This window comes from Lemur catta, chromosome 4 (assembly GCF_020740605.2).
Source record: "Lemur catta isolate mLemCat1 chromosome 4, mLemCat1.pri, whole genome shotgun sequence".
Taxonomy (NCBI): domain Eukaryota; kingdom Metazoa; phylum Chordata; class Mammalia; order Primates; family Lemuridae; genus Lemur; species Lemur catta.
Window position 1 is genome coordinate 94,228,780 of NC_059131.1, and position 25,967 is coordinate 94,254,746.

At 44.5% G+C, this 25,967-nt stretch overlaps 1 protein-coding gene across 1 annotated transcript in view; it reads right to left on the bottom strand.

The window, feature by feature from the left end:
- CCDC149 (coiled-coil domain containing 149) overlaps nucleotides 1–25,967 on the bottom strand; it is a 94,922-nt gene that overhangs the window by 24,146 nt on the left and 44,809 nt on the right. Inside the window, exons 4-8 of the mRNA XM_045550462.1 lie at nucleotides 19,667–19,774; nucleotides 5,838–5,954; nucleotides 4,855–5,027; nucleotides 4,039–4,111; nucleotides 2,572–2,656 (exon numbers count right to left, since the gene is read on the bottom strand). Coding sequence (XP_045406418.1) covers nucleotides 2,572–2,656; nucleotides 4,039–4,111; nucleotides 4,855–5,027; nucleotides 5,838–5,954; nucleotides 19,667–19,774 — 556 coding nt within the window. The remainder of the gene's footprint in view (nucleotides 1–2,571; nucleotides 2,657–4,038; nucleotides 4,112–4,854; nucleotides 5,028–5,837; nucleotides 5,955–19,666; nucleotides 19,775–25,967) is intronic.

Below are 25,967 nucleotides of genomic sequence, written 5' to 3' on the forward strand. Positions count from 1 at the left end.
CATGCAGCCATGCCAATGACAATGACACCTAGTGCTGAGCTCCCTGCTTCATGTCAGAATTCCCCACGCTGAGATACCCTTGGCAGGTGGCAAGATAATTTAGGAGATTATTTAAAGTGCAAAATACATTTCATATTTTAATAGCTTTGTATTTATTTGAAGGTATTACAAAAAGGAATATAAATGGCATGACAAACCAGTGATTTCACAGATGCTACTATTAATACTTAGGACAAGGCCAAGTAAAATGAGTCACTTTAAAATTGATTCAAAGAAAAATATTAAGCAAATAATAGCAAGGTGAAGCAAAGATATGGCAAAAGATTACATAGCAGACTGCAAATGTCTAAATGTTGAGAAAGAGTACATTACACAAAGGCTAGCTGTTCTTGGATGCTCATTATTCCACAAACTGCCAAATCACATTCATGGCCAAGTTCAAAATGAAGCCAAACAACACACACAGTTCAGTGTAATTGAAGGATTCAGACCCATTTGACCTGGCCCATCTCCTGGGTATACCCCCTACCCTGGAAGAGTCTCTGCTGGTAAATCTGCAATCATCTATGGACAGCTCTGATAGAAAATTCTTTTTATTTTTTTGACCAGTTTCGAAAGTGTCTACTTAAAAAAAATCATTTATTTGTCTCCATGCCACTTATATAAAGGAATGTTCCAAGTGTAGTAAGACTAGCTTAGCATATAGTAGGACTATCACTTCCTTTATTCCAAATGTCAAACTTCTGTTAATATAACATAAGATTTTCTTAGCTTCTCTGGCAATGAAACACACCTGATGCATAACATGAGAATACTGTCTACTAAATCCTCTATGCCTTTTTCACATGCAAGGCTGCTAAAACTCTGCTCCCCCATTCATGTTTGGCTGGGCTCAAAATTGCTTAAACCGTTCTCAGAAGCGGCCGGCCCCAACCACAGCATGGGCACCATCTACACATGCAACTTCTGCTGCCTCTCCCACTGTCTTTTCTACCCTGGGGTCATTCAGATGCTCCCGCGTATGTGTCCTTTCCGACTCTGAATGTCTGTTCTTTAAGTCTGGTTTGGATTTTTTAAATGCACTCTTTAAGGGCTGACAAACTAAGAGATAAACAAAAAGACAACATTGACTGGTACTCCCCTACCAGATAGAAAAAAAATAGTATAAATCTTTCATTATATATCTTTGAATACCATTTCCTATGACTATACATAGATATACAAATTCATACAATGTTTTTTCCTTCAAAAATGGGAAAAAGCCCTACTTTTTTCACTTAATATTTAATAATATTCTTCATAATTAATATTACATAAAACATAAAACCTAATGACTGCTGGACATTTATGGCGCTTCTGAGGTTTTTTATTATAACTAATGTATGAAAAACTTTCTTGTAGCAAAGTGTTTGCATATGTCTAATTATTTCTTGCTGGATCAAAGAGGGCCAGTTTGAGGCTTTTCATAATAGGTTGCCATAGACTCATGTATTCCATTCACCAATGCCAACAGATTGCTGGTGGTCTGCTTCTCATGACAGGTTGTCTAGAAAGGGTGTGCCAGATCTGCAGTTCTGCCACGGTGTTTGCGTGCGGCTGGCATCCCTCACATCAGTGGTAACACTGGGTATCAACATCCAAAGATGGTTTGCTATATATGGCATCCAGATCTAAACTTAGATGGGCTACTTCACATTTTTATAGAGTATTGTAGTTTTCTTTTTTAAAAACAATTGTAGGGTGTTCTTTTCTGGTTGAGTGAAAAAAAGAAGTTGCTTGGAAAAGGGCCTTAGTTGTAATGTAGGCTGGAGACTCAGCACTTTTTTTTAAGCCACTCGAGTGCTGATTAAGACTGCCATATGATAGCTGCTGGGCCGCACTAGCAACAACCAAAAAGTGGGCCAACCGAGCATGTTCAACTTGAGGCGTATGCATTCCAAATATTAAGTGTCAGAAGCAAGCTCTCTGCTATTTATTCCCCTGGACTGTTCCAGAAGATCATTATTTTTCACTGGAATCGACAAGAAGGAGGAACAAAATTGCAATCAATAAAAGCTTCTTCGAAAAAGGCACCTATTCCATGATAAGATGCTTTCAGCAGCTATGGGACTTTTCTATTCTGATCATAGAGGCCAGGAAAAGGAGAAACTCAAGGAGGCTGAAAGACATCCTTTCATATGCTAAATTGGCGATTAGGGAAGGGAAAACATTCTTGAAAGGAGAACACAGTGCAGGGGAATATACCCAAATGGGGTCCAGTCATTAGAAAAACTTCCAAAGCAGCAGTTCTCAAAGTGGGGTCCCTGAACCAGCATCAGTATCACCAAGGAACCCTTTAGAAATATAATACATATTCTCAGGTCCCACCCCAGACCTACTGAATCAGAAACTCTGGGGTGGGGCCCAGTAATCCATGCTTTCCCAAGCCCTCCAGGTAATTTTGATGCAAGTGGAAGTTGGGGATCCACTGCTCTAAGGACCACCTTGGTTCCCAATCCACAAAACCACCAGTTTGGATGAGACCAGCATCCTACACTCATGAGCGGCCCCGCCCAGAGCACTGGATCCTACCTTGCTTTGCTGACAGGACTCCTGTCAGAGCACTGCTGCTGGATTTACCCTGGCCCTTTGAGTTTTTCCGCCTCTCGAGAGCATTCTAAAGCAGCATGGGGAGAGAATCAAAACTGCTGTCAGAAAAGCCAATAATGGAAAAATCCCCAGTAGATGCAGCCTCCCACTGGCACACAGGAAGTCCTTGCAAACCCCAAGTGCCGGCTTAAAACTTAGAACTCCAAGTCCCCGACAAACAGTGATAATGATCATGGGCCTGGTGAAGAGCTTTTTTACAATGGTGGCGCATGGCAGAATGACAGCAATTACAGTCTACTGTATACAAAAGGCACTCAATGCATGTTTGTTAAATTAAATCAAATCTGAAGCAAGAATACAGTCTAATGCGTGAAGTCACGAGGTATGGAAATCCCTTCTGAATAGGCATGAGATGGTGACTAGGTTTATTTTCATATGCCAATGGTGGTATCCGGAAGAATCTTATGGCTGGATTGGAAAGAAAGCAACGATCGATCGGTGATGTCTGCCATGGACACAGATTAAGGAAGTGCATAAGTGCCACCTACGTATCATTCCTAGAACAGACTCTTACATTAAAATTAATATGTAGTACATAGCCAGGGCTTGGCACATAGCACTGAATAAATATTGTTAAATGAATGCATTCACACATTTGAAAAAATTATGTATTAATTATGCAACTTGAAACGCTATCTTCTTCTTTGGCTGCATGTGTATATATAGATGGGTGTAAATGAAAGTGTGGCCAGACAGAAGGGAGAGGAACAGCATGGAGGCTTCTGAGAACAACTGCTAATGTCAAATGCCAGGAAAATAAGGTTCTCCCAAGCATCTAGATGGCTGTAAAACTTCACCCTCAGGAAGAGAAATCAATCTATTTTCAAAGCAGAGAAACCCAGGAGATTTTTCTAATTATAACACTTACAACTAACATCTGCAGAAATAGATATTATCAAACTAATGGTGCTGGAATTAGACTAAATAACAGTGGGGAGAATTTAAACGCTCTGTTCTTTCAGTGTGACGTGAACATTATAGTTTAGTTTGTGATTTCCCAATCTATGTTTCTTCATCACTTGTAAACCATTTTCGTATGGATGATTATGAGACAAATAGCATCCGATCAGTGAATGTTTCATAGAGAAAACAAATAAGAAACCTAATATGGACCGAGGCTGCAGAGTAGATGAGCCCACATTCCGGGGGTGTCAGCACGCCTTGGTCAGATAACAGCCGCAGAAAGAGCACTTGCAAAAGCTGCTTTGGTTTTGTTTGTTGTTTTGTGCTTAATTTTTCCTGGTTACCCCAGTTAAAGTTCTTATTGGACTCTATCTGGGAGGGCAGGCTAGTACTAAAATATCTTTGGCACATAAAAGAGAATTAAAATAGAATGACATTTAGATGTACAATAGTGAATCACCATCATTGTCATTATGGTTTTTCTACCTTGTATTTGGCAATGTTTGATTTCAAGAGGTTGACCTCTTCATGGAGTTGCTTTAATCTCTCTTGAAGGTACCTGGAAAAGAATATATATAACTAGGAAATATTTGGGGGCAAAATAAATAAAAAACAAAAACAAAAACAGACACTAAAGTGTAAGATGAAAAAACAAAAACCACTTGCCAGGAGAGTCCTCTTTTACACACCAGGCCTCGCCTGCTCACCACAGAAAGGACAAAAATGCGCATCTTTTTGACCTTTTTTTAAATGGATGCGGTCAAGGTCAAACATGTCCAAATCACAGACACCCCACTTTCAAGCAGCCCCTTGCAGAGATCCCCTAAGGGATACCAACACAGTTTTCACATAATTCTCATTAAGATGATTCCACTGGGAAGTAAGGCAGGAAGAGGCGACACCAGACACAACATTAAGTTAGACACACACATACTGAAACTTGCCTCGGGGAAAAGAAACAGCTAAGGGAATTTCTCAATTTATTTTCTTATTCTTTTCCTTCTCCTTGATAGCAATAACAAGCAGCTCTCACCGGTTTCTCATCCTTCTCACCCAACCAAGGCGGGTGTGAGGGAAGAGAGAAGGGGGCATGTACACAGGCGTGCAGGTGTGTGTGCTTTTTTTCTTTTAATTTTACAACTAAGACATGACATTGATATCATCGTTTTGGGGTGTGACTTTCTTTTCTCGTGTAAGGCAATTTTCTGCAGCGTAACCAGGGCTACACTAGCTCCCAGCCTGCAGGCCCGTGGGCTGGAGAGCCGGCGCTCCGCCCCCGCTGGCCTGGGCCCAGCCACTTGCCTGTTCTCCATGCACAGGGCATCCACGTCAATGATGCGGTTCTCGTGCCCACCCAGGATGTGGTTCAGCTCCTGGTTTAGCCTCTCCACCTTGTCCTGGTAGGAGGACCGCTCTTCCTTCACGTCCTGAAGCTCATCCACAGAGGCCTGCAGGTCATGCTCCAAAGACTCAATCTGAAATCACAGGAAGCGCCCTGACTTGAGACGTTCCTCAGACGTCCCCTTTATGGCCAGAGACGGAGCCTTCCGCCTGCTTGACTGACTTTTAGAGAGCTTATTATTAATAATATGACCCGCATGCTATAAAACCATAAGTGCCACACATTGGAATACCATAAAAGCTAAAAGCAAGGGGATGACTTCCTGCCAGGTACTTACTCTATCTGAGATAGGGGAGGTGCAGCGGCTTGGAAACCAGAACTGAAGCCTCACCTACTGTAGGATGCCCTGCAGCCAAAGGCTCGGAGAGGGCGAATGCAGATGTTGGGAACGGCTGCCAAGTGTCTTACAAATCCATACGTTTTAAAATCCACTCTAGACCCAGGAATCTTGTTCTGCTCTTCAAAATTAATTTGTAGGAGGAGGAAAATGAAGCCTGGATCTCTTAGCTGTTCCCTAAGTAGGGTTCAGAACTCATTGAGGTTTTGCCTAGGAGGTATCACTCAGCATTTTAGCAGAAACTTGCAAATTAAGGCCAGTTTGTCCCATTCTGTTCCCTCCCTGCCTATCCTGGGTAGGGAGAAAGTTTTGTGTTGTGTTCAGAACAACAGCACCCAATGTGAAGGAGCCAACCTGCTGGACACCAGGAACCCAAGAGTCACCTTGGGGACCCAGCGCAGTTCCAAGGAAGTACAATCATCCAACTTGCATTCTCCTTCCTCCTCTGACTTGCTCCCCAGGCATCCCGTACTCTGAGAGCAGGGGCACAGCCTACTCTGCTCTGTGTTGTGTTCGTCCCCACCCTGAACAGAAGCTAGTGATAACCTGTTCCTTGGCTCTCTCCAGCTGCTGAACCAAGTCTTCACGCTCATGGGCTGCAAAGTGGCGCACGCCGATTTCTTCATCTCCAAGCCTTTGTTTGGCAATTGTCATCCTCAAGAGCTGCATGTTCCATTCGTAGAACAGGGAAAGGGGGCAGGGAGAGAGAGAAAGAGAGAGAGAGCGCGAATGAATAGATCCAAATAAAACTCCCAAAACACTAGGCAGAAACTTTTGGAAGATAAGTGAGATTCTTTCAAGAAATATTGGGGAAAAGCATAAAACAAAGAAATTTCTTGCCAATATCATGAATTTAAAAAAAAATTTAAATATCTATTGTATTTTGTGCACACATGCAAACACATGATATAAGGAGGCTGGGGCACGTGAGGTTGGATGTCTGGTGGAACACTGTCACAAGGAGGAAACAAATTCTGGGTCCCATTTAAATTCAGCAAAGATTCAAAAATGATAACCCGATGCTGGAAGGATCTGCTGAGATGGACACACTCTCAACTCCTGCCAATGAGGCAACGTTATCAACAGACCTAAAAATGTCCCTACCCAATGATCCCATAACTCTACTTTTGACAATCTGAGCTAAGAATAATCCCAGACAAGGACTATCCTTAGGGGAAAAAAGCAGAGAATAAAACACTAGAATAAAAAAAATCAGAAACAATGTCTAACAGTAGTAGAATGGTTAGCAAACTATAGTGCAACCACACAACAGGCTAATTAGCAGTTGCCTGAAAGGAGGCTTATGTGAACTACGTAATACCATGAAACATGCTTGTGATGCCACGTTAAGTGGGGAAAGAAAGCAGAATACTAACTTTCCTATACAGTATGATTAAAATTATACTAAGAATTCACATGTGCGTGCACATGCGCACGCGCACACACACACACATATACACAAAATGGCCAAATACACCAAAATATTAAAAGGTTAAGTGTGGTGAGACTGCATGCTCTCTGCTCTTTTCTTTGTTTTCCAACTTTTAAAATAGGTGTGCATGAATTCCATAGCATAATTTTATTTATATTTAAATCCCTAGGAATAAAATTCCACTCTTCTAAAGTGTCATTTTTCAACCCATGGCTTCCCCAGATTCCAGGGCCGAGCCCACTCGCAGCTCCACACCTTCTAGGCAGGGCTGCGATGGGACCTCCATGAGAGGCCCAGGAGCACCTGACGGTCCCAGAGCATCCCCTGCCTGCCCATCATGGCACCGAGCAGGCTGCCACTGAAGAGTGGCTTTTTAAAGTTACAGATCCACTTCCTGATGCTTCTACAGAGGACTTAAGCCCGACCCCACATCTCCCTGCGGGGTGGATGTGGGTGGGTTTCATACATGGATGAGGTCTTGGGGACAGTTTTTCAATGTCACACTCATCCGACCCAGCCAGGAGTGGCTGCGGGGGGCATGCTCTTCCTCATTCCTGCATGAATCTTAAGGGATTAGTTGCCAGTAGAGAAAATGGCTTAATTTTCAGAGTCTCTGAAGGATTTATGGGCAGGTGAGAGATAGGAAGTTAATTTAAGCCAGGGCAGAATATTAACTAAATTGAAATAATAAATAACAGCAAGGAGCTTTGAAAGAAATGATGACTAAAGAAAAGTAAAGAGCATTTTCAAATGACACTTACTCTGGGTCTCTCTTTGAAAACTATTCCATTGAACCCAGCAAATATTTACTGTGTCCCTACCAAAAGCAAAAGTGCCACCAGGATTGGGTGGACAATATCCTAGGCAGGTGGAACAGACTGTGCAAAGGCCGGCCGGGCAGAGGATGTAGAGCACTTAGGTATACAGATGGCTGCACTTAATGGAATGTGATTATAGTCAATCCTCATTATTCACAGATTCTGTACCTGGGAATCGGCCTACAGGATAAAATTTATTTTTTACCCCCAAATCAGTGCTTGCGGCGCTCTCGTGGTCACTGTCAAACGTGTGCACAGTGGTGACACATTCTAGTCACCCAACGTGCACGTTCCCACTGAGGATGAACAAGGCCACGTTCTGCCTTCTTGTTTTGGCTCTCAGGTTGTACACAGTATCCTTTTCGTGGTCTAGTCAGTGCCACATTTTTGTGCTTTTTGTTGGTGATTTTGCTGTTTAAAGCGGCCCTCATACATAGTGGGGAAGTGCTGGCTAGAGCTCTAAGTGCGAGAAGCCTGCGGTGTGCCTAACGGAGACAATGTGTGGTTAGAGAGGCGTCCTGCAGGCAGGAGTGACAGTACTGCTGAACTTGCTAGTTCAATGTTCACGAATTAACCATATCTATCAACTAAGGCGACTTTAAACAGAAGCACACATAAAACAAGGTTATGACTGATCAGCTGACAAAACTGTCGTGATCAGAGGCTCACAGGAACCTAACCCGGCATTTCCCCTAGGAGCAATGGTTCAGAATCGGCCGATTCAGTGTCTGCAATCACTTCACAGAACGTATTTATGGCAGAACTGGTTAATTCACCCGTAAGCTGATGTGTGAACACATCCTTAACATCACACAATTCTTGGCTTGGGACATCAGGACCCCAAAAGTGGATACAGGGAAAGACAGGCAGCCAGCCAAGTGAGAAACATTTCTCAGACCCGAGGGTCTAGGAAAAGAGAGCGCCTGCCCTATGGCACAAGGCAACGGGAGGCCGGCTGGCGTCTTTGAAAGCAGGGTATTTTCCTTGGTACGTGAAAAGCCAGATTGACAGCCTGAACTTTAAGTAATAAAACACCACTGTGGTTTTCTGCTCACAATACGCTTCACTGAACACTTAATTTAGAATCACACAATTACATTTGCTTAATGCCAATTAATTATTAAACATGTTTATTGAGGTCTGACAGCCATATAAGAGAGTCATCTTTTACATACTGGATGCCTGTTAAGCTTCAATAAATATGTTAACAATCGTTTGGTGTTTAATGTGCATACAATATCGGCTGTTAAATCTCAGGACTGGACTGGTTGAAACACTTATTTTTAAAAGTGAGGCCCAAATTGGTAACGGCTGGATCATTAGTTGGGTGTGAAACTCAAGTACAGTCAGCTGAGGGGGCCTAAGGCAGAGCCCCCGGGAGAGAGCTCTCCTGTCTTCTCAGCCGATGGCTCCAGTGCTCTGGAGTGGGCCTGTATAGGGCTGGAACCCTGACTGCACAGTCTGTGAGCTGTGCAACCTCAGGAATCTGTCTGAACTTCTCTGAGCCTCAGTATCCTCCTCTGTAAAAACACAACAGTAAAAGCATTAGCCTCCTTGGAGGGTTGCTGGAAGCATGAAGTGAGAGAGAGTGGGATTGCATTACATGAGCACTCAACTTAGGGGAGTTCGGATATCCATATGTTTGGCAAAAAGAGGAGGGGGGACCAAAAAAGAGGAGGAAAGAGAGGATGAGAGAGAAGTTAACAAAAAAATTGGGTGATTCTACCCATTGCTCTGCTCAGTGTACCAGCCTGAGAGTGAGGCGGACAGGAACTGATAATACATTTGTGCAAAGTCATACTGTTCCTAATTGTACAAATACTGCTTATCAGAAGCACACACACAACCTGAAATTTCTGGACAATTTAAGGGACCATCAAGGGGAATTTTGGCTAAATACAAGTTTCTGCCTCTTCCACGATAACTTCAGAAGCTAACCCTAAGTAAGAGAAGATGGGACTTCTCTACCACACTCAGCACAGGCCCTGGAGCATAAAAACTGCTTAATAAATGTCACCTCTTCTTCTGTTTATTGTAATTGTCATCATCATCGTCATCCTCCTCCAGGTATGTCTCTCCACACATAAGCCCCCTTGGGAGGTCCGATCTTTCTTCCAAGCTGGAGGAAGCAGAGCTCCTGAGCCAACCTTATCTGTAGCGTGCAGGCAAATGATGCTGATTTTCCAGCTTGGAAAAAGGCTAGGCAGCAACTGCTCAGGGCACTTAATTCCCTCAAATAGGGCCGTCCAAATTCCACAGCCAGCTTCCCGGTGCCAACCCACAAAGTGGATCGGTGCCCCGCACAGCACGAGCACCGCCACCAATAGGCGCAGTCATTTGCTGATTTAGATAGAAATAAATGTTTATGAATGAATTACGGGTGTGCGTCGGCAGCTTGTGGATGAGGCGCAGCTGCAGCTGGGATGTGGCTGAGGGACAAGGCTGTAAAACAATGTGGTAAAATGGCTTTTGGGTGCCCTTCCCCCAACTCTGCCAAGGAGCTGCTCAAACTGTCCTGCAGGAGGCCTGTTTAGGCCTCCTGAGTGGAATGACTGGCTCCTTCCTTGATCTCTTCTCAAGCTTCATCTCTCACAACCCTCAGCATTGTCAACCTCATCTTGTTTTCGTTTGCCTTAATCCATTTTACCCAACACACAGTGAGAGACCGCCAGGCGCAGGAGCAGCTATTCTCTGGGTGTTATCTGTGTTCAGATCCAGCTTTTGCTAATCCTAGCCATGTGCCCCTGGCAAGCTATCCAAGCTTGGTGGGCCACATGTGACGTGGTTTTTTTTTAAAAATAGGAATAAAGGCTATCTTGTAGATAAGACAGCCATGTATGGCCGTCTAGGCTGCACACTGCACCACTCCAACTCCGGGGGTCTCCATTTCCACAATGTGAAGATACAATGCAAGGATCACTGTTCATGGAACTCTCCACAGAGCTTTAAAAGTGCAACCCCCACTTACAGTAGGTTACAATTCTTACCCAGTGGCTCTCTATTCGCCAGCACTATTGAGAGGGTCAGATGAAAGAATCATTAACAGAAAGTGGACAATAGTAGCCCTTCCTCAGCCCCAGTCCTCGTGCACTGCTGCAAACAGCACACCTGGGGAGAGGTCAGCACCAAAAGGCGTTTATTAAACATTCATCGGGTGTGGTGCTGGGTTGTTTTTTCCTGTAGGTTTTCTCCACATCCTCTCCAACTGCCCCCTGGCCTTCTGGAAATATCTTCAATAAAATTGGACACAAGAGATTTAAAAGGCTCCACACTATTGTGTACACCAGAGTCCAAATTCCTAGACTCATGTGGCATGCCAGTTCCAGCTTCAAACAAAGGAATTTGTCACTTAATAAAACAAATCAAAACAGTAGTTTTCCTTTTCTGTCTCCTAAGGCTCCGGAGATCCTCACGCACACACTCATTCGTGGTAAATCAATGTCCCCCAGTTAACCAGCTCCCGATTTGGGCCAAGCGAGCGTTAGCACCTTTCCTTAAGCACACGATAGGAATCTCCAGTGGCTTTTCACGGCACTGAGACAAATGCCAAAGCCCTCACTGGGGCTGGAGGGACACGGCATGGCCCCCTCCTCACCGGGTTCCTGACCCCACCTCTGGCTGTGCTCCAGCCACACTGCCGTCCCTCCCGTGCCTCAAACATGCCGCCCTCACGCCAGCCCCTGGGCCTCTGCTCTTCCTCTGCCCTTGAAAGAGCCTGCTCAGAGGTCTGTCCAGAACCCACTTCCTTTGCCTCATTCAGATCTCAGATCAAATATCCCCTCCTCTGAGGAGTCCTCTCTGGACACTGTTGCTGAAGTCATTCATCCCCAGGTCACTCAACTCACACTGCCCTGCCTCACTGTCTTCATCGTATGTGCCAGAAATGACCTCGTTCATCTGCTTGTGCCCACCCCACTATCTGCTCTGTAGTGGCAAGAACCTTTCTTGTCATATGCACTGAAATACCTCAGCCCCCACAACCGTGTCTCACTAACCATAAGGAGTCCTCAAATGCTTTGCAGATCTAGAAAGCCTCCCATTCAGTGCATCCTACAACTCCAGGAGGCAGCCACCATCGTCCCCTCTTTGCAGGGGAGAACCCCCCTGAGAGGTCGGCACAGGGCTCTAAAGCCAGGTCTCCTTGGCCCCGGGGCCCATGCACAGTTCCGAAGGCCCCAACCCCACAGGTTCCGGCCACATAACACTGAGCACTAACGCTACATGCCATGCACGGTCCTAGTGCTGACTCACATTAACCTGTTTAAATCGACCAAGTGCCCAAGCAAGTAACGTTGTTATCCCCATTTTCAGATGAGAAGCCGAGCCACAGACAAGTAAAGGAGCATACCTGTGTCACAAACCTTATAAGTGGCAGTCAGGTATCAACCCTGGCAGTTTAGGGCTCTGGGCTGCCTCTTGTCACAACTGCAGCAACAAGCCCTGAACAGGGTTCCCCTCCGGAACGTGCTCTGGGTTAAGTGCTTTATAGAACCTTTTGTATTTAACCCCAGCAAAAGGGGCACGGCCCCCCCTACAGAGCCTCTAACACCCCAAGCCGGCTCCTGCCTCAGGGTCTTTGTCCTTCACCTCCACACACCCGCCTAACCCATCCTTCAGGTCTCGGCCTCGTGCACATGAGCAAAAGGCCTTCCCTGACCACCTGATATAAACACAAATGCTCCCCACCCTCACCCCATCTGGGCTACACTCTAGCCCTCTCGCCTGCTTTAGTTTTTTCCTTAGCACTTATAACCTGACATTTTACACTGCATTTCATCAAATATAAGATTCCATCAACTTTAAGACCCACCACCATGCACCTCTAAAAAGAATAAAAAGTGCCAGTCATAACTGCACGATGCCATTGACTCTATCAGAGATATTCAAATGTGAAAACTTGTGCATCTCAGAATCTGTGAAACTTATTAGTCTATTTACTTACTGTCCACCTGCTTCCCCTAGAATGGAAGCCCCAAGACAGCGTGGACTCACTGGTTTTATTTCCTGTGCTACCCCCAGACCAGACAGTCAGTCCTCAACAAAGATGTACTGAAATGAATGGAATTGAACCACTCCCACGAGGTAAGTACTACGTACCCGTACAGATGAGAGCAACCGAGGTACACAGAAGCCAAGCCACTGGCCCAAGATCACACAGCAAGGAAGACCCTGAATTACCTTCAGCACACCTTGCTCTCAAAGCCACAGTCTTTATAGTGTCCCATCAAGTGGTTTTAAAGAAGTTTTGCTTTCTTTTTATTTTAGTGTGTAATTTGGATATGGTATACTATAAAATAAGTCTCGGGCCGAAATACCATTTAGAACCAGTTCTCTACTAAGACGTATCATTACGATGCATGGTCTATAGGATGAATATCCCAAACCACGCTGTTTTGGTCATGTGGTCTAGCCAGGCTATAAGCTCATATCAACCAGGACAGGCTCAAATAAGGACTCTAAAGACCAAATGAATCAAATTCACTTGACAACAAAACATTAGGGACTGCTGAACTAGTCTGGCTGCTGGCTGGACTAGCTGAGCAGTGGTTAGAGTTCAAAACCAAGATCCCAGTTAGAACAAGACATGATGGGGCTGAAGGGGTGAGGGGCCCTTCTCATTCATTGTAACTCTTTGTAATTAATTTCTATAATGCCCCAGGGTGAGAGCTTTTCATTAGAGTGCCATCTTCATTGGAGCTTCCTGCAGGCTAGGACATCTCTCTGCTCCCTTTGAAGCATAAAGTGGAACAGCTTTACAAAGAGCTCTCTGATCCCACATCCTGGACCCCATTACGAACATCCACAGCTGAGCACTCTTTTTTTTTTTTTTAAACTAAGTATACTTCAATTAGTCACCTGCACACTCATTGGTCTATTTTTATTGGCTTATAACTTTAACTTAATTGGTTTGCTCACTGAATCCATCCAAAAGTCCAAAGTCAATAGAGGTACGTTCACAGAAGGGCTCTATTATTTTATGGCGCCAACATCAGATAAAACAGAGGTACTTAAAGACCGTCAGCTGGTGTAACATAAAGCTCATTATTAAGGGCAAAACCCTGTGTTTATGCAGTATCACCACAGCTAAATTTAAATTTGCCAGCCGGGGCCAGGAACTGTGAATGCATGACATTGGTAGGAGCATCGTCTACCCTGAACTTTCTTGCTTTTGAATACATCACCCGGCATTATTGGTCTTCTGCTCGAAAGTGCCATAATCTCTAAAATGAAGAAAAAAAGAAGCAATCAGAGAAGAAAACCAACCGCCAGCTGTCCCAGTGGGAACATGAGTTGCTGCTCCTGGCGTATCCTATTGGGTGCTTATTCCACAAGGGACACACAAAATGGAAGAAAGCTTCCAGGAGCTCGGAACCAAGGCAATCATGCTTGATGCTGGCAAAGTATGGAGTGGTGATCAGGAGGGCTGAGATTTTGGGATCCATCTGCCAGATGCCAGCTTCTCACTGGGATCATTGTCTCTACCATGGGGCACACACCTAGTTCACTGGAAGTAGCTGATCAACAGAAAGGACGACCTTAAGGTCTCTGGCAGAATTCTTGTACGAGAGGATTCTAAGTCAGTATGGACTCATGTGCTAAAGATAACAGCAACATTTACCCTCCATTAAGTGCTTACTGGGTGTCAGGTACTATGCAATACCCTTTACAAACAAGATCGCCTGAACATCCGCCAATAATTCAATCTCCTTGTCCTTTCTTTTTTTTCTCAGCACTAACCAGTGTCTGATGATCTCACTTGCATATTTTATGTTCTTATTGACTGTCCTCCCAACTAGAATATAAGCTCCATGAGAGCGGATACCTTGTGTTTCTTATTCCTTGATGCAGCCTCAGCTGCTAGAATGTTAATCAGCACATAGTAGGTCCCCAGTTATGTGTTGGTGAATAAACGATGACACCTGACAAGTCCATGAGAGGTATTATTACTGCCATTTTACAGATGAGGAAACTGAGGCCTGGAGAGAAAACTGACTTGCCAAGGCCATACAGACAATAACTGGCAGAACTAGAATATAAACCTCGGTCTAACAATTTCCAAAGACAGACCTCTTGGACTGTACTACACCACTCCCCTTTGCAGGAACAGGCTGGAGCTGGCTCTTTCTAGAGTGCAAATCCTTCCACGTTCAGTGACTCCTGTCTTCGGTGGCCTGATATTTGTCATGGTATCAGTATTTATACCATGGCAAAGTGCTACAAGCTGGGCTGCTTCTTTCAGAGGGCTGGTTCTTGGGGACACCTCCAGGCACAATAGTTCTCCCTGATCCTTGGTTTTGGCTACCCACAGTCAACCGCAGTCTGAAAATATTAAATGAAAAATTACGGAAGTAAACAATTCATAAGTGTTAAACTGCATGCTGTGCTGAGTAGCGTGATGAAATCTTGCACCATCCCAATTCGTCCCATCCAGGACGAGAATCCTTTTGTCCAGGGTCTCTGCACTGTCTACGCTCCCCACCCCTCATTCGCTTAGTGCCTTCTCGCTTACCAGATCAGCTGCCGTGGTATTCACTGCAGTGCTTGAGTCCAAGGAACCCTCACTATACTTAGCAATGGCCCCGAAGTGCTAGAGTTGTGAAGCTGGCGGTTTGGATATGCCAGGGGGAAGCCATAAAGTGCTTCAAGTGAAAAGGTGAAAGTTCTTGACTTAATAAGGAAAGGAAAAAACTCCTACACCTGAGGTTGCTAAGATCTACGGTAAGAATGAATCTTCTATCTGTGAAATTGTAAAGGAAAAAGGAATTCTGCTAGTTTTGCTGTTGTACCTCAGACTGCAAAAGTTATGGCCACAGTGCGTGATAACTGCTTAGCTAAGATGGAAAAGGCTTTATGTTCGTGGGTGGAAGACAGGAACACAAGCATGCCCTGACTGACAGCGACTGAGTTCAGAACTGTCCTCGGCTTCAGGTATCCACGGGGTCTTGGAAGGCACCCCCACAGATAAGTGGGGGACTACTGTCTCTGTGATTCAGATGTGCCCTGCTAGCTTTGTTGGTTGACTTACTAATCCTTAAAGTGTCAGAGACCCCTTTTCCCCTCTGATCCCCTGTCCCAGAAGAGGGAGCGGGCAGGCCCCTGGGGCGGCAAGGGGAGTAAGGCTGGCTCCACGGGTTCTTTTTCAGATGTGAGGCCTCAGCATTGTCCGACTCTTTCCATACAATTGATCTTTATTCCTCACAGGCTGACAGCCCTAGGCAACGTGCAAAGCTTGTCCAGCCTGATCTGTGTCACTGTGAGCAGCCCCCTCCCCAGAGGGCTCCTCTTTCCTCTTTAACCTTTAAGAACTGGACTTTTTACGGAAGGGGAGTGTATCTAGGAGGTTTCCCTTTTCACACCTCTCGTCTGGTTTTGGCTTGGGGATTTGTGTTAGTTGGGGAGCCCGAGAAATTCCTGGGCACTGGACAGAGAGGTGGCAGGAGGTGACTGATCACACAGGCCCCCTGTCACTGGATGCCCATCCTCGCACGGGACTCCCTGCCCCCACCCCACGTGAGTGCTAAACTGCTTGGAATCCAGGGTGGCAACAAATCTTTCAAGAGGCTGTTTGCAAATGCTTTATGGCACGTAGGGTTACAAGGCTCTAGCTGAACAAATGGAAAAATTAGTCTACCCTAAAATATCCAAGGCAAGTAATTTCCTATCACCTTGTTTCTTAAATGTACTTAACATCTAGAATCTGGGCTTCCCAAAATATGGATAAAGGTCATCGGTTACAATGGCAACTCAGCGATAAAAATCTTCCACTTTAACAGTCACTCATCAAATGGTGCCATCAGCCCTCCCGCGTGGCATCAGAGTTCGTAGTCCAACAACAACAATTAGTCAGTATTCCTGAATTTAACAGTCTTGAACCAGCCAAAGAGCAGGACACTGGTCCTTTGTCCACCAAGGCTCCGCATCAGACTCGCTGCTCTCTCCGCAGGGGCTTCCCAGTGTCTATGCCTTGGGCTGTTTTTCTTTCCCCTGTTGGAACGGTTTGCTTTCCTAGCTCCTTTCTCCAATTTCTAAACTACTCCTTACACCAAAGCGAGGTCCTGATGACATCCAGATGGCAGTCAGTCTGCTGTTTCCTGTATGCTTCGTTCCTTTCTCTCTTCCTCCTTCTCGAATCCTTTTGCTCTTCTTTTCATTCCCTTTGTTCATTCATTTTATTCATTCGCTGATTCCTTTAATCCATTTTATTCCTTCAATAAAGATCAAATATTTTCTATGCATTGGGAACTAAGAATTCTAATCTTTAGGACACAAAATGCAGCCTGCAAAGAGCTTACCCTTGGGGCTGGGGGTGCCACAAAGGTGTGAGTAGAGGGGCAGAGCCAGGCACTGCCAGCAGCACAGCACTGACACCTAAGAGGTAGAGAGGCCTACGTTTGACCTGTGGCCTAAAAGATGAGCAGGAGCTTGCCATGGAAGTAAAGGGGAAGAGTGTTCCAGATCGAGCAGATAGCCAGTGCAAAGGGCCTGAGGCACCAGGCAGTATGGTACAGCAAAGAGGCTGAAACTAGCACTCTGGGGCTCAAGTACGAGGTGACTAGTGACAAGGATGTGGCTGGAGAAATCCGCTGGGGAAAGATCATGGAGGCTAACACCATGACAAGGAGGTGGAACTGGATCCCGTAGGTGGTAGAAGTGTTAGACCAGCAAGTGACATGATGAATCAAAACAAAAACAAAAAAAAGACTGGTCGGATGGTAGTGGGTTCTCAGAACTTATTAACATTAGTGTCACTAAAGTTGGTCTGTAACCCCCCACTGCTAAATTTGACTGGCTTTGAGAAAAACAAAAAAGCAAAACAAACTGGGTGCAGTGGCATGAGCCTGTAGTACAGGCTACTCGGGAGGCTGGGGCAGGAGGATGGCTTGAGCCCAGGAGTTGGAGACTAGCCTGGGCAACATACGGTGACCACTGTCTCTTAAAAACAAAACAAAACAAAGCCCCAAAGGGTTAACTTATTCTCTACCACACAGTCACAGCTACCTTTGAAAAGGGGCTTCTGAGTTTCTCCAGAAGCCTGGTGTGTTACTGGATGAGTAATCTGGCCTTAATGTTGAGGACTGGAGGTGGGGGAGGGGGAGGATGGCTGTGACTCACACAGGCCTGAAAATAAACCAGCCCAATAATTATAGTGCAAATGAGAATAAATGGAACCTCTGGGGCTCGCTGGCTGGGTTAGTCTTCTTTTGAGGCAGGGAGAGGCCAGATACCGAGATGGGGGTTGTGCTGAACATTAGAACATCCTCCCTGTACCTTTTGGCAGGCAAATTGCTTCACGGGCCATGAATATAAGTCACTAAATTCTAAACCTTGGGTAAGAAAACAAAGTTTGATAAATGTGTCCAGCTACTGGAATAAAGATTCAGAGTGCAAACAAATCACAAAGTTCAGACTGTGACAAAGCAATGGGAGGCCCCAATCTGTGCTCAGTGTTACACATGCAAACATGCACACGGACTCACATATGCACACGCACACGCTTGCACACGCACACGTGCCCTCCCCGTCTTTCCATGAAATATCAGCAGCAAAAGTCAACTCCGAAAATTCTCATGCCTAAAAGGCAAAGAAAATTAAAAGTGACCAAAAGACGAGACACAAGTGGATTTAGGCAAGTTGGGGTGAAGATATAGCTTGGAAAAAGAAAATAGGAAATAAAATAGGAAAAAAATGATCAGTCAAGAAGACCCATGAATCCAAAAATCACATTTCAAAATGTTTCAGCATTTTGTGGGTTTCTAAGGTCTCCAAAATTCCTCTAGTATTTCCATGGGCTTAAAGAAAAACTACTGCATGCATTTCATTTCATTCTTTAGAAAACCTTGCCCTGCTGCTATCACTTGAGGAAGTGACTAAGAAGGTCTGGCCTTTAATTATTGACCAGACACCTAGGTTACAGAGCTTACATCCTTTCACTGAGGCATAAAACCACACGAGCTGATTAGCTTGTCCAGTGTTAACTAGAACCTTTCCTGGGCATTTTCCCACCTTCTATGTCATGACCGCCAATGGTAGAGCCTAATTTTTCAAATTTATGTTAAATCTAAAAGGTTAAAAAAAAATTAAGGCAGATTAAGTGGAGAAGAATCTATGTAGAGTTGGTTTCCCGGGTAAGTATATGCCCTCAGATTGGGCCTCTCGATCCAACAGCATGTACAAAGCCCTCTCTGATCTCATGCATGGGAGAGTTCTCTGCACGACCCAGACAATTCTGTGCATTTTTAAAAGACAGTCTTTTCAAAATGGCATCTCCAAATAACCAACAACAATGAAAATCACCATCATTTGTCAATGAATTTAGTAACACATCAAAAACATTTCCCCAAGAAGGCCCCCTTCAACACACATACACACAATATCGTTTTCCCGAGTCAAACTCCAACACCATCTCTGTTGCAAAAGCTGCCTCTGGCAAGCAGTTGAAAATGAATCAATCTTGGCAAAATGGGAAATTATTTTGGGGGACAGAATTAAACTTCGGTAGTTTTTCTTTCCTTTCTCCATTGTACTTTTGTTCATAGCTTCAGCTGGGAGAGAGAGTGCACACATTTAGTTTGGAGTTTATGAGTTCATATTTTATAATTAACGTTGCCAACAGGGGAGTTTGATTAATACCAAGCAGTGGATTTTGAGCAATGTTCCATACAAATTGCCAAATTTAGCAATAAAATAAATTGGTTATGTGAACATAATTAGTAGGATGACTACTTAAAATTCAAAACCAAATGTGAATAATTCCAAATCAGCTGAGCCACAAATCCATTATTTGTATAGAAGTGGGGAAAGTGTAGCATTTGGGTTTTATTTTGCCCTCAACCACAATGTTATTCACCACCAAGCTGAAGATAATGAAACTTCTACAATGAGTTGTGACAATATTTTAGAGCCACCCAGAAACAAATACATATGCACATATACACATAAACACACACACAAAGGGAATGTAATAAAGATAAGAATGTTAAACTGTGAATTTTCATTATAAATCTAAAAATCCATAACAAAATTTTCAATAAATGCTGCATTGCATTTTTTCTGATGTGCTACATATACATAAACCTCCAACGCATAATTATGCAGAGCTTTTTCCCTTTAAATATTCACCCTACCTTATTGTCACCCTGGACTTCTCCAAGTCTTTGCTGAAGTTCTTTAATTTCTTCTCCTAGATGTTTATTTCGGTCCTGAGAATCTCTCAATAGTTGTGCAAGATTAGCCTGGAAATATCAACACATGAAATGCAATCAGAAATGGCGGAGAGGATAAATACTAGGCTTTACTGGGCTCATTGATGCTGGCATCCAAGCCCAGCTGAACCACACAAAACCCATCAGAGTGAACACATATATGAAGGTGACAACTGTATAAATCGTGCCACTACAATGGGATGGAGGAAAATGAAGTTGGCCATGAACCTCAATTTGGGGAAGCTCTTTCTTCCAGAATGGCTTACAGAGGACACTTGCACAAGTAATGGAGGAGGCAGTCTTATCTGACTTCTCAAAAAAATTTTTTTTAAGAGCTTATCACTAAAAATCTTGAAAATGGACAGAGTTCAATTCTAAAATGTAGGCCAACAACATAGGAAAAGTTTCAATTTCTTGTTTAGGTAGGTTCCCCACCCCCCTTCAAACATAACTCGTTTAATGAGGTTTTCTTTGCTACCTCAATGCCCGGGATTTTGATTACAATTCCAAGAGGCAGCCAGAGAAGAAGTCAGTGATGTGCAACAATTTCTGAAATCAGGATCCAGAGGAAATTCAACAGTCTCCTGGGCTGGTTTTCCCATCTCCTTATTTCCTTACTCTAGCTCACATAGTACCCAACAGCCATTCCCATCTTTCCATTCCCATCTTTCCGACATCATCCTTTTCTTAAGATCTGCCTCCTGCCCAGATCGAGACGGTGTGGCAGGTTCTCCATCAGCCTTCCCTTTCAATCCAGCTTCATCTCACAGCCTCGTCACCCCTTTTCCGAGAGCATGCACACCTTTTGTCACACTCCTGTCCCTTTTCCAGGTTCCCTGAGCCTGAAATTCCTGACTCTCCCCATCTCTACACCTACTCAAGCCTTTCACTCACATTCACCCTTGCTCACACGGCTTCTTGTTCTACCATGCTGTTCTTACATTGCTAACTGTAACTTGCTCTAATTCTCACCTGACTTATCACCTTCTTCTCCAACCTTAGCAAGAAGAAACCACAAGCTACTGAATGGCAGAGATTCTGTTTTCTACTTCCTCCACTTCTATGTGTGTTGCTCCAGACAGTGCTTGTGTACCCATGAGTGTTCTAAAGACTCATGGTGAATAAATGAAGGAAGGAAGGTGGGAGGGAGGGAAGGAGGTAATCAGAACACAACTCCTGGGAGGGAATCATTCAAAAAAGAGTCAGACAAGGGATATTAAAGATTATGTCCTAGATTCCCTTCATGGTACAGCTAAAGAAACCCGAATCCACAGACATTAGGGGACTAGCCCACCTGCAGTGGCTATATTTCCAAAGACTTCAGTGCTAATACTTTGAGGAATAGGAAACTATACAAGGCACTACAAAGGGAATAAAAGGGAAAGAACATAAAGATTAAATCTCTGCTTATCCCTGACTCCCCACTTTATCTCACCTCCTGTATCCCATTTGCTGGGGTATCCTGTTGTCTCTACCTCTCGCTCACCTCCTTGCATCCCCCACACCTACCAGGCATGATCCCATCTCAGCACCGGGGCACTGTTCTCTCTCCTGGAATGCTCTCCCTCCAGACAGCCTCTGGGCTCATGCCCTCACCTTTTTCAGTCTTTGCTCAAAGGTTACCAGCTCAACGGGGCCCTCCTCGACCACTCAATTTAACACTGCAACCTTCCCCTGCACCACCTTTCCTTTATCTAGAGCACCTGCCATCTTTTAACATACCATATCATTTCCTTCATGGTTTATTGCTCACTGTTGATTTCCTGCCTACCTCTCCTTATTAAAATATAAGTTCCATGAAGGGCAAGGACTCTGTTCTCTCTACTGACCTCTCCCAAGCACCTAGTAGATGCTCCCATAAATATTTTTAAAATGAGAGACAATAAGCTGAGTCTAGATGTTATGGTCTCAGCCTAGGGAGAGATCTGGAATAATAACAGCAAGTAGCAACACTGGAACCAGGGCCTGGCACAGAGTCTTGCATAGAAAACACTCATCCCCATTGGCTGGATTTAATCGAGCCCCGATCTCCACTCCACCAATGTTATAGGTGAACATTACTCAATAGCTCCATCTAATTTTTCAGCTCCATACTTGTAAAACTCATATCTTGTAATATGTGAGTAATGTTTGTTCTCATAAGATAAAAAATTGGTGACGGATGAGGAAAATGAATTCCCATTTTGTAGGTAGGCAAGCAAAGAAACAAGAGACACTGTGACCAAGTGACTGTTCTTGGAAATTTTCTGGATGGAAGGAATCAGATAGACTGAGTGACATCCCAGTTCTGCCACTTACTGGGCTGGGTGACTGTGCATGAGTTTCTTAACCTCTTAAGTTTCCCTATCTATAAAATGGAGCTAACAATACATATTGCATGGGGTGATTGGATCCTTAAATAATGACTACAGAATGCCTACCACAGTGCTTAGCATACAGTAGGTGCTGCTTAAAGGCTGGTTGTGTCCCTTGACTGTGCCCTTCCAGTGGCTCCAACTCAAACGCTCAGTGAACAGAGCTTGTGGACATGGCAAAGGCCTCCTTGGACATAGCTGGTGCCTTTGCGATCCTGCGCCTTCACTGTTGATTATTCACTCATTCATTTATATAACAAATATTTATTGTGCACCTGGCACGTGTCAAGCACTGTTTTAGACCTGGAAATACAGCAGCAAACAATACGGACAAAAACCTTGCCCTTGTAAACTTGCACCTAATCAATGACATTACATTAATTACATCATATTACAATAAAATTATGAACTAAAATAAAATCTTAAGCCCCCCAGCTGAATGAATGGACCCCTTCTTGGCCAAGGGGACACCATAAAAACCTTAAAGCCGAGTTGCCAGCCGTGAGGAGAAGGGAGGTCAGACATGACTCCTTTTGGAGTCACTCTTTGTTACAATAAGATACTAAATCATCAGCAGCCCTCAGGCCGTGCAAGACACAGCTGAAATCACACCTGAGGGCCATCAATTTACTTAATAGATCACATAAGTTTTGGTAAATAAGTTCAAACATTCCAAGCCTTTAGACAAAGCTTCATTTCGTTAATCAATTATAAATCTTTAAACCCACCTATAAGTTGTAAACCCCCTCCCGCTTTGAGATGTCCCACCTTTTCGGGCCAAACCAATGTACACCTTCTGGGGACTGACTTATGATCTTACGTGGAATTCCTGCCTCCAGGAATGTACGAAACCAAACTATAACCTGGCTACCAGGCACATTCCATCAAGACCTCTTGAGACCATGTGCTCCAGGCCAGTCACATGGATTCAGCTCAGAATAAACCTCTTGAAATTATTTTACAGTTGGGGTTTTTTTTTTTTTTTTTTTTGGTTAACAGAATATATAGACTCAGTATGTTAGATCAGCGGTCCCCGGCCTTTGGGCACCAGGGATGGGTTTCATGGAAGATAATTTTTCTCCGGGGTGGGGGGTGGTGAGGGAGGGTGGGCAAGGAAGCGGGGGTGGGGCGGGGAAGGCGGAGCTCAGGCGGTGATGCCAGCGATGGGGAGCGGCTGTAAATACAGATGAAGCTTCGCTTGGCTCACCCGCTGCTGTACCCCCTCCCCCCTTCCTAAGTTTCATGGAAGACGATTTTTCCACGGACTGTGGACAGGGCTTGCAGAGCTCTGCGGCCTTGTTCTGACCAGGGGTTGGGGACAGCAGTGTCAGATGATACATGTTGCAGAGAAAAATTAAAAAGGCAAAGGGGATAGAGCGTGTAGGTGAAAGGGCCACAGAGGCCCCACGGAGAAGGCCACATTTAAACCAAGATTTGAAAAAGGAGAGAGAGGGAGCCTCGTGGATATGCCGGGGGAGAAGTTCCCGGCAGTGGAAAAGGCAAACCAGCCTCCCTCACCCCCTCTCCACCATCACATCTCAAAACTTCCGTTTGGGAGAACAGTTCAAGGCCACAAGCGCAGGTGATCCCAGGGACTGCAGTGAAGTTGAGAGATTACTCAATTCTTGATTTTCTTGTCCCGGTTTCTCCCCTCTGTCCACAGCTCTCCTTCCTTAGCACAAGGTGTCACACGTGGGTGGCCTCTGCCTTTTCTCCACAGAACTCCAGAACATTCCCCAGACATTAGCTCATTGATCCTTTCCCGACCAGATGGAGGGTCAGCCCTGGCTGCAGTGACTGTCCCAGGGGAGCGGCAGGAGGCCAGCCCAGCGCTTGCTCAGTCCGGGAACCGGCTGCCACCTGTACACGTTCAGGCGAATCTCAGCATCCCCATCTGGAGGAGACGCTGCAAAATTCACCCTCACAGGAGCTTTCTTCTAAGCCATGGAAGAGATGCTCAAAGAAATGTTGCAAGAGGAACAATGAAAACTTAACAAAAGATAAAGAAAATCCTACAACCTCCCCAATCTTCCCTTTTTGAATCAGTAATGCCTCAAGTCTCAGGTGGGTGGAGAGACCCTGACATTCGCTGCCCAATGTACCTGCAGTGGCTGAACCAGTATAACTCAATCTGTCAGTGGTGAAAGACGGGTTTTCTTTTTCCACTCTGTCATAGATCGATACTTTTGTAAAATGCAATAAAAATGAATTACTAAGAAAATAAATTTAAGAAGACATCAAGATAAAGCCTCCAGTGTTTATTGTTAGATTTGACAGACATAAAAATCATGCTGTCAAATTGCTGTAAGAGTTTCTGAACACTCTCAGTTTCCTTACTTATCTTGTGATGACCGGAAACAATTAGCCTGCAGCCTAGCCCTGGCCCTTAGGCCCCACTTTGGTAAGTATGAGCTCAAAGGTGCTCCTGGGTACCTGGATACTAGAGCAAGGCAGGTACCAGGTATAAACATCAGCCAATGATTCCAGCGATACTTGGGACAGAGGGCAGAGCTGCTTTAGGACACAGCGATTTAGACACCGGTGATGTGATTATCAAACATGTATTCTGCAGCCTGTCTGAAAAGAAATCTTCCAAAATAAAACCAAGCATTTCTACGTTAGCCATAAAACAATGGTCAGTTAAAATCACAATGCCTCCAAGTGAGTTCACAGTAAATCTACTCCAGCTTTAAACTGCATCTCTAGGGTACAGAGGGGTGGGGGAGTCGGCCACTGCTTTAAAGCAGGTGACTAGAATTTTCTCTTACATTTAATAGGCTGGAATACTTGTCAGCGCACAGTTCTTTTTTATTCAGTCCTTCCACCTCCTCAACTCCAAAACAATAACTTTGAAAACTAGAAAATGACTATTCTGATATGGTACTGAATTCCTTGACATACATCTTAAGGAACAAAAAGAAAGAAAGAAAGAAAAAGAGTAGTACATTTCAAAGCACTCAAAATAGAGGAGAAAAGTTCACACAATTCTTTTGACCAAAAATAACACCCATGACTCACACACATTCACTATAACAATCCATCAAGCTAACACATGGAGCCTGCTTATAATTTATCAGCTATGCAGAGCGTTTTTGTCTCCGTGTTATTGAGAAGGACTCTGTGACCATCAGTTTAGAATAGCAGCACTATGTAAAGGAAATGTCAGGGAAAAAGTGGCAGACCGCCTAAGATTGGGCTTTCATAGTGAAGGAAAACAAAACTGAGAGATTATTTCTTCTAAATCTCTAGGGCCAGGGGATGGCATAAATAGCAAAACATAAAAAGGCTTAAAAAGAAGCCTCTTTTAAATATTCAGATCTAGCCAGGGCCGACATTAAAGGTTGACATTTTCGCTCTGATAATAGCAGAATGCTGAATACAGTGGGATATACTGTAGAATCCATATATTTAAGTCACTCTTTCTAGCTAGGAGTTGATCTGTTAAAACAGTGATGGGGAAGGGAGGGAAGAGAGATTTGATAAACATGTAGCTGGGAGAGTCAAGGCCGAAAGGATATGACAGCTCTTCATTCTGAAACAACTTCCTTTGTCAAGGAACAACTCAATCCCCAATTATAACTGATGTCTGCTGGAGCAATTCACCAAAGCCAGCCCCCAGTGTGGGAACTGGGATGCCCTGGAACTTCTCTCTGCACAGGGATGATGGCTACAAATCCTGACAGCTGCTGTGCAGGGAGCTGAGTGAGCCATGGGATCTCACCCCAACCTCTTCTCTGCTTTTTTGCAGAAATTCTCATGGAGATAGGTTAGCCAGGTGTGACGAGAGGGGAGCCGTCCTTCCACTTCTCTTCAAGTCCTACTGCATCCTGAACTCTACCTTTTGCCTCTGTCACTGTTTCAATCCCCCA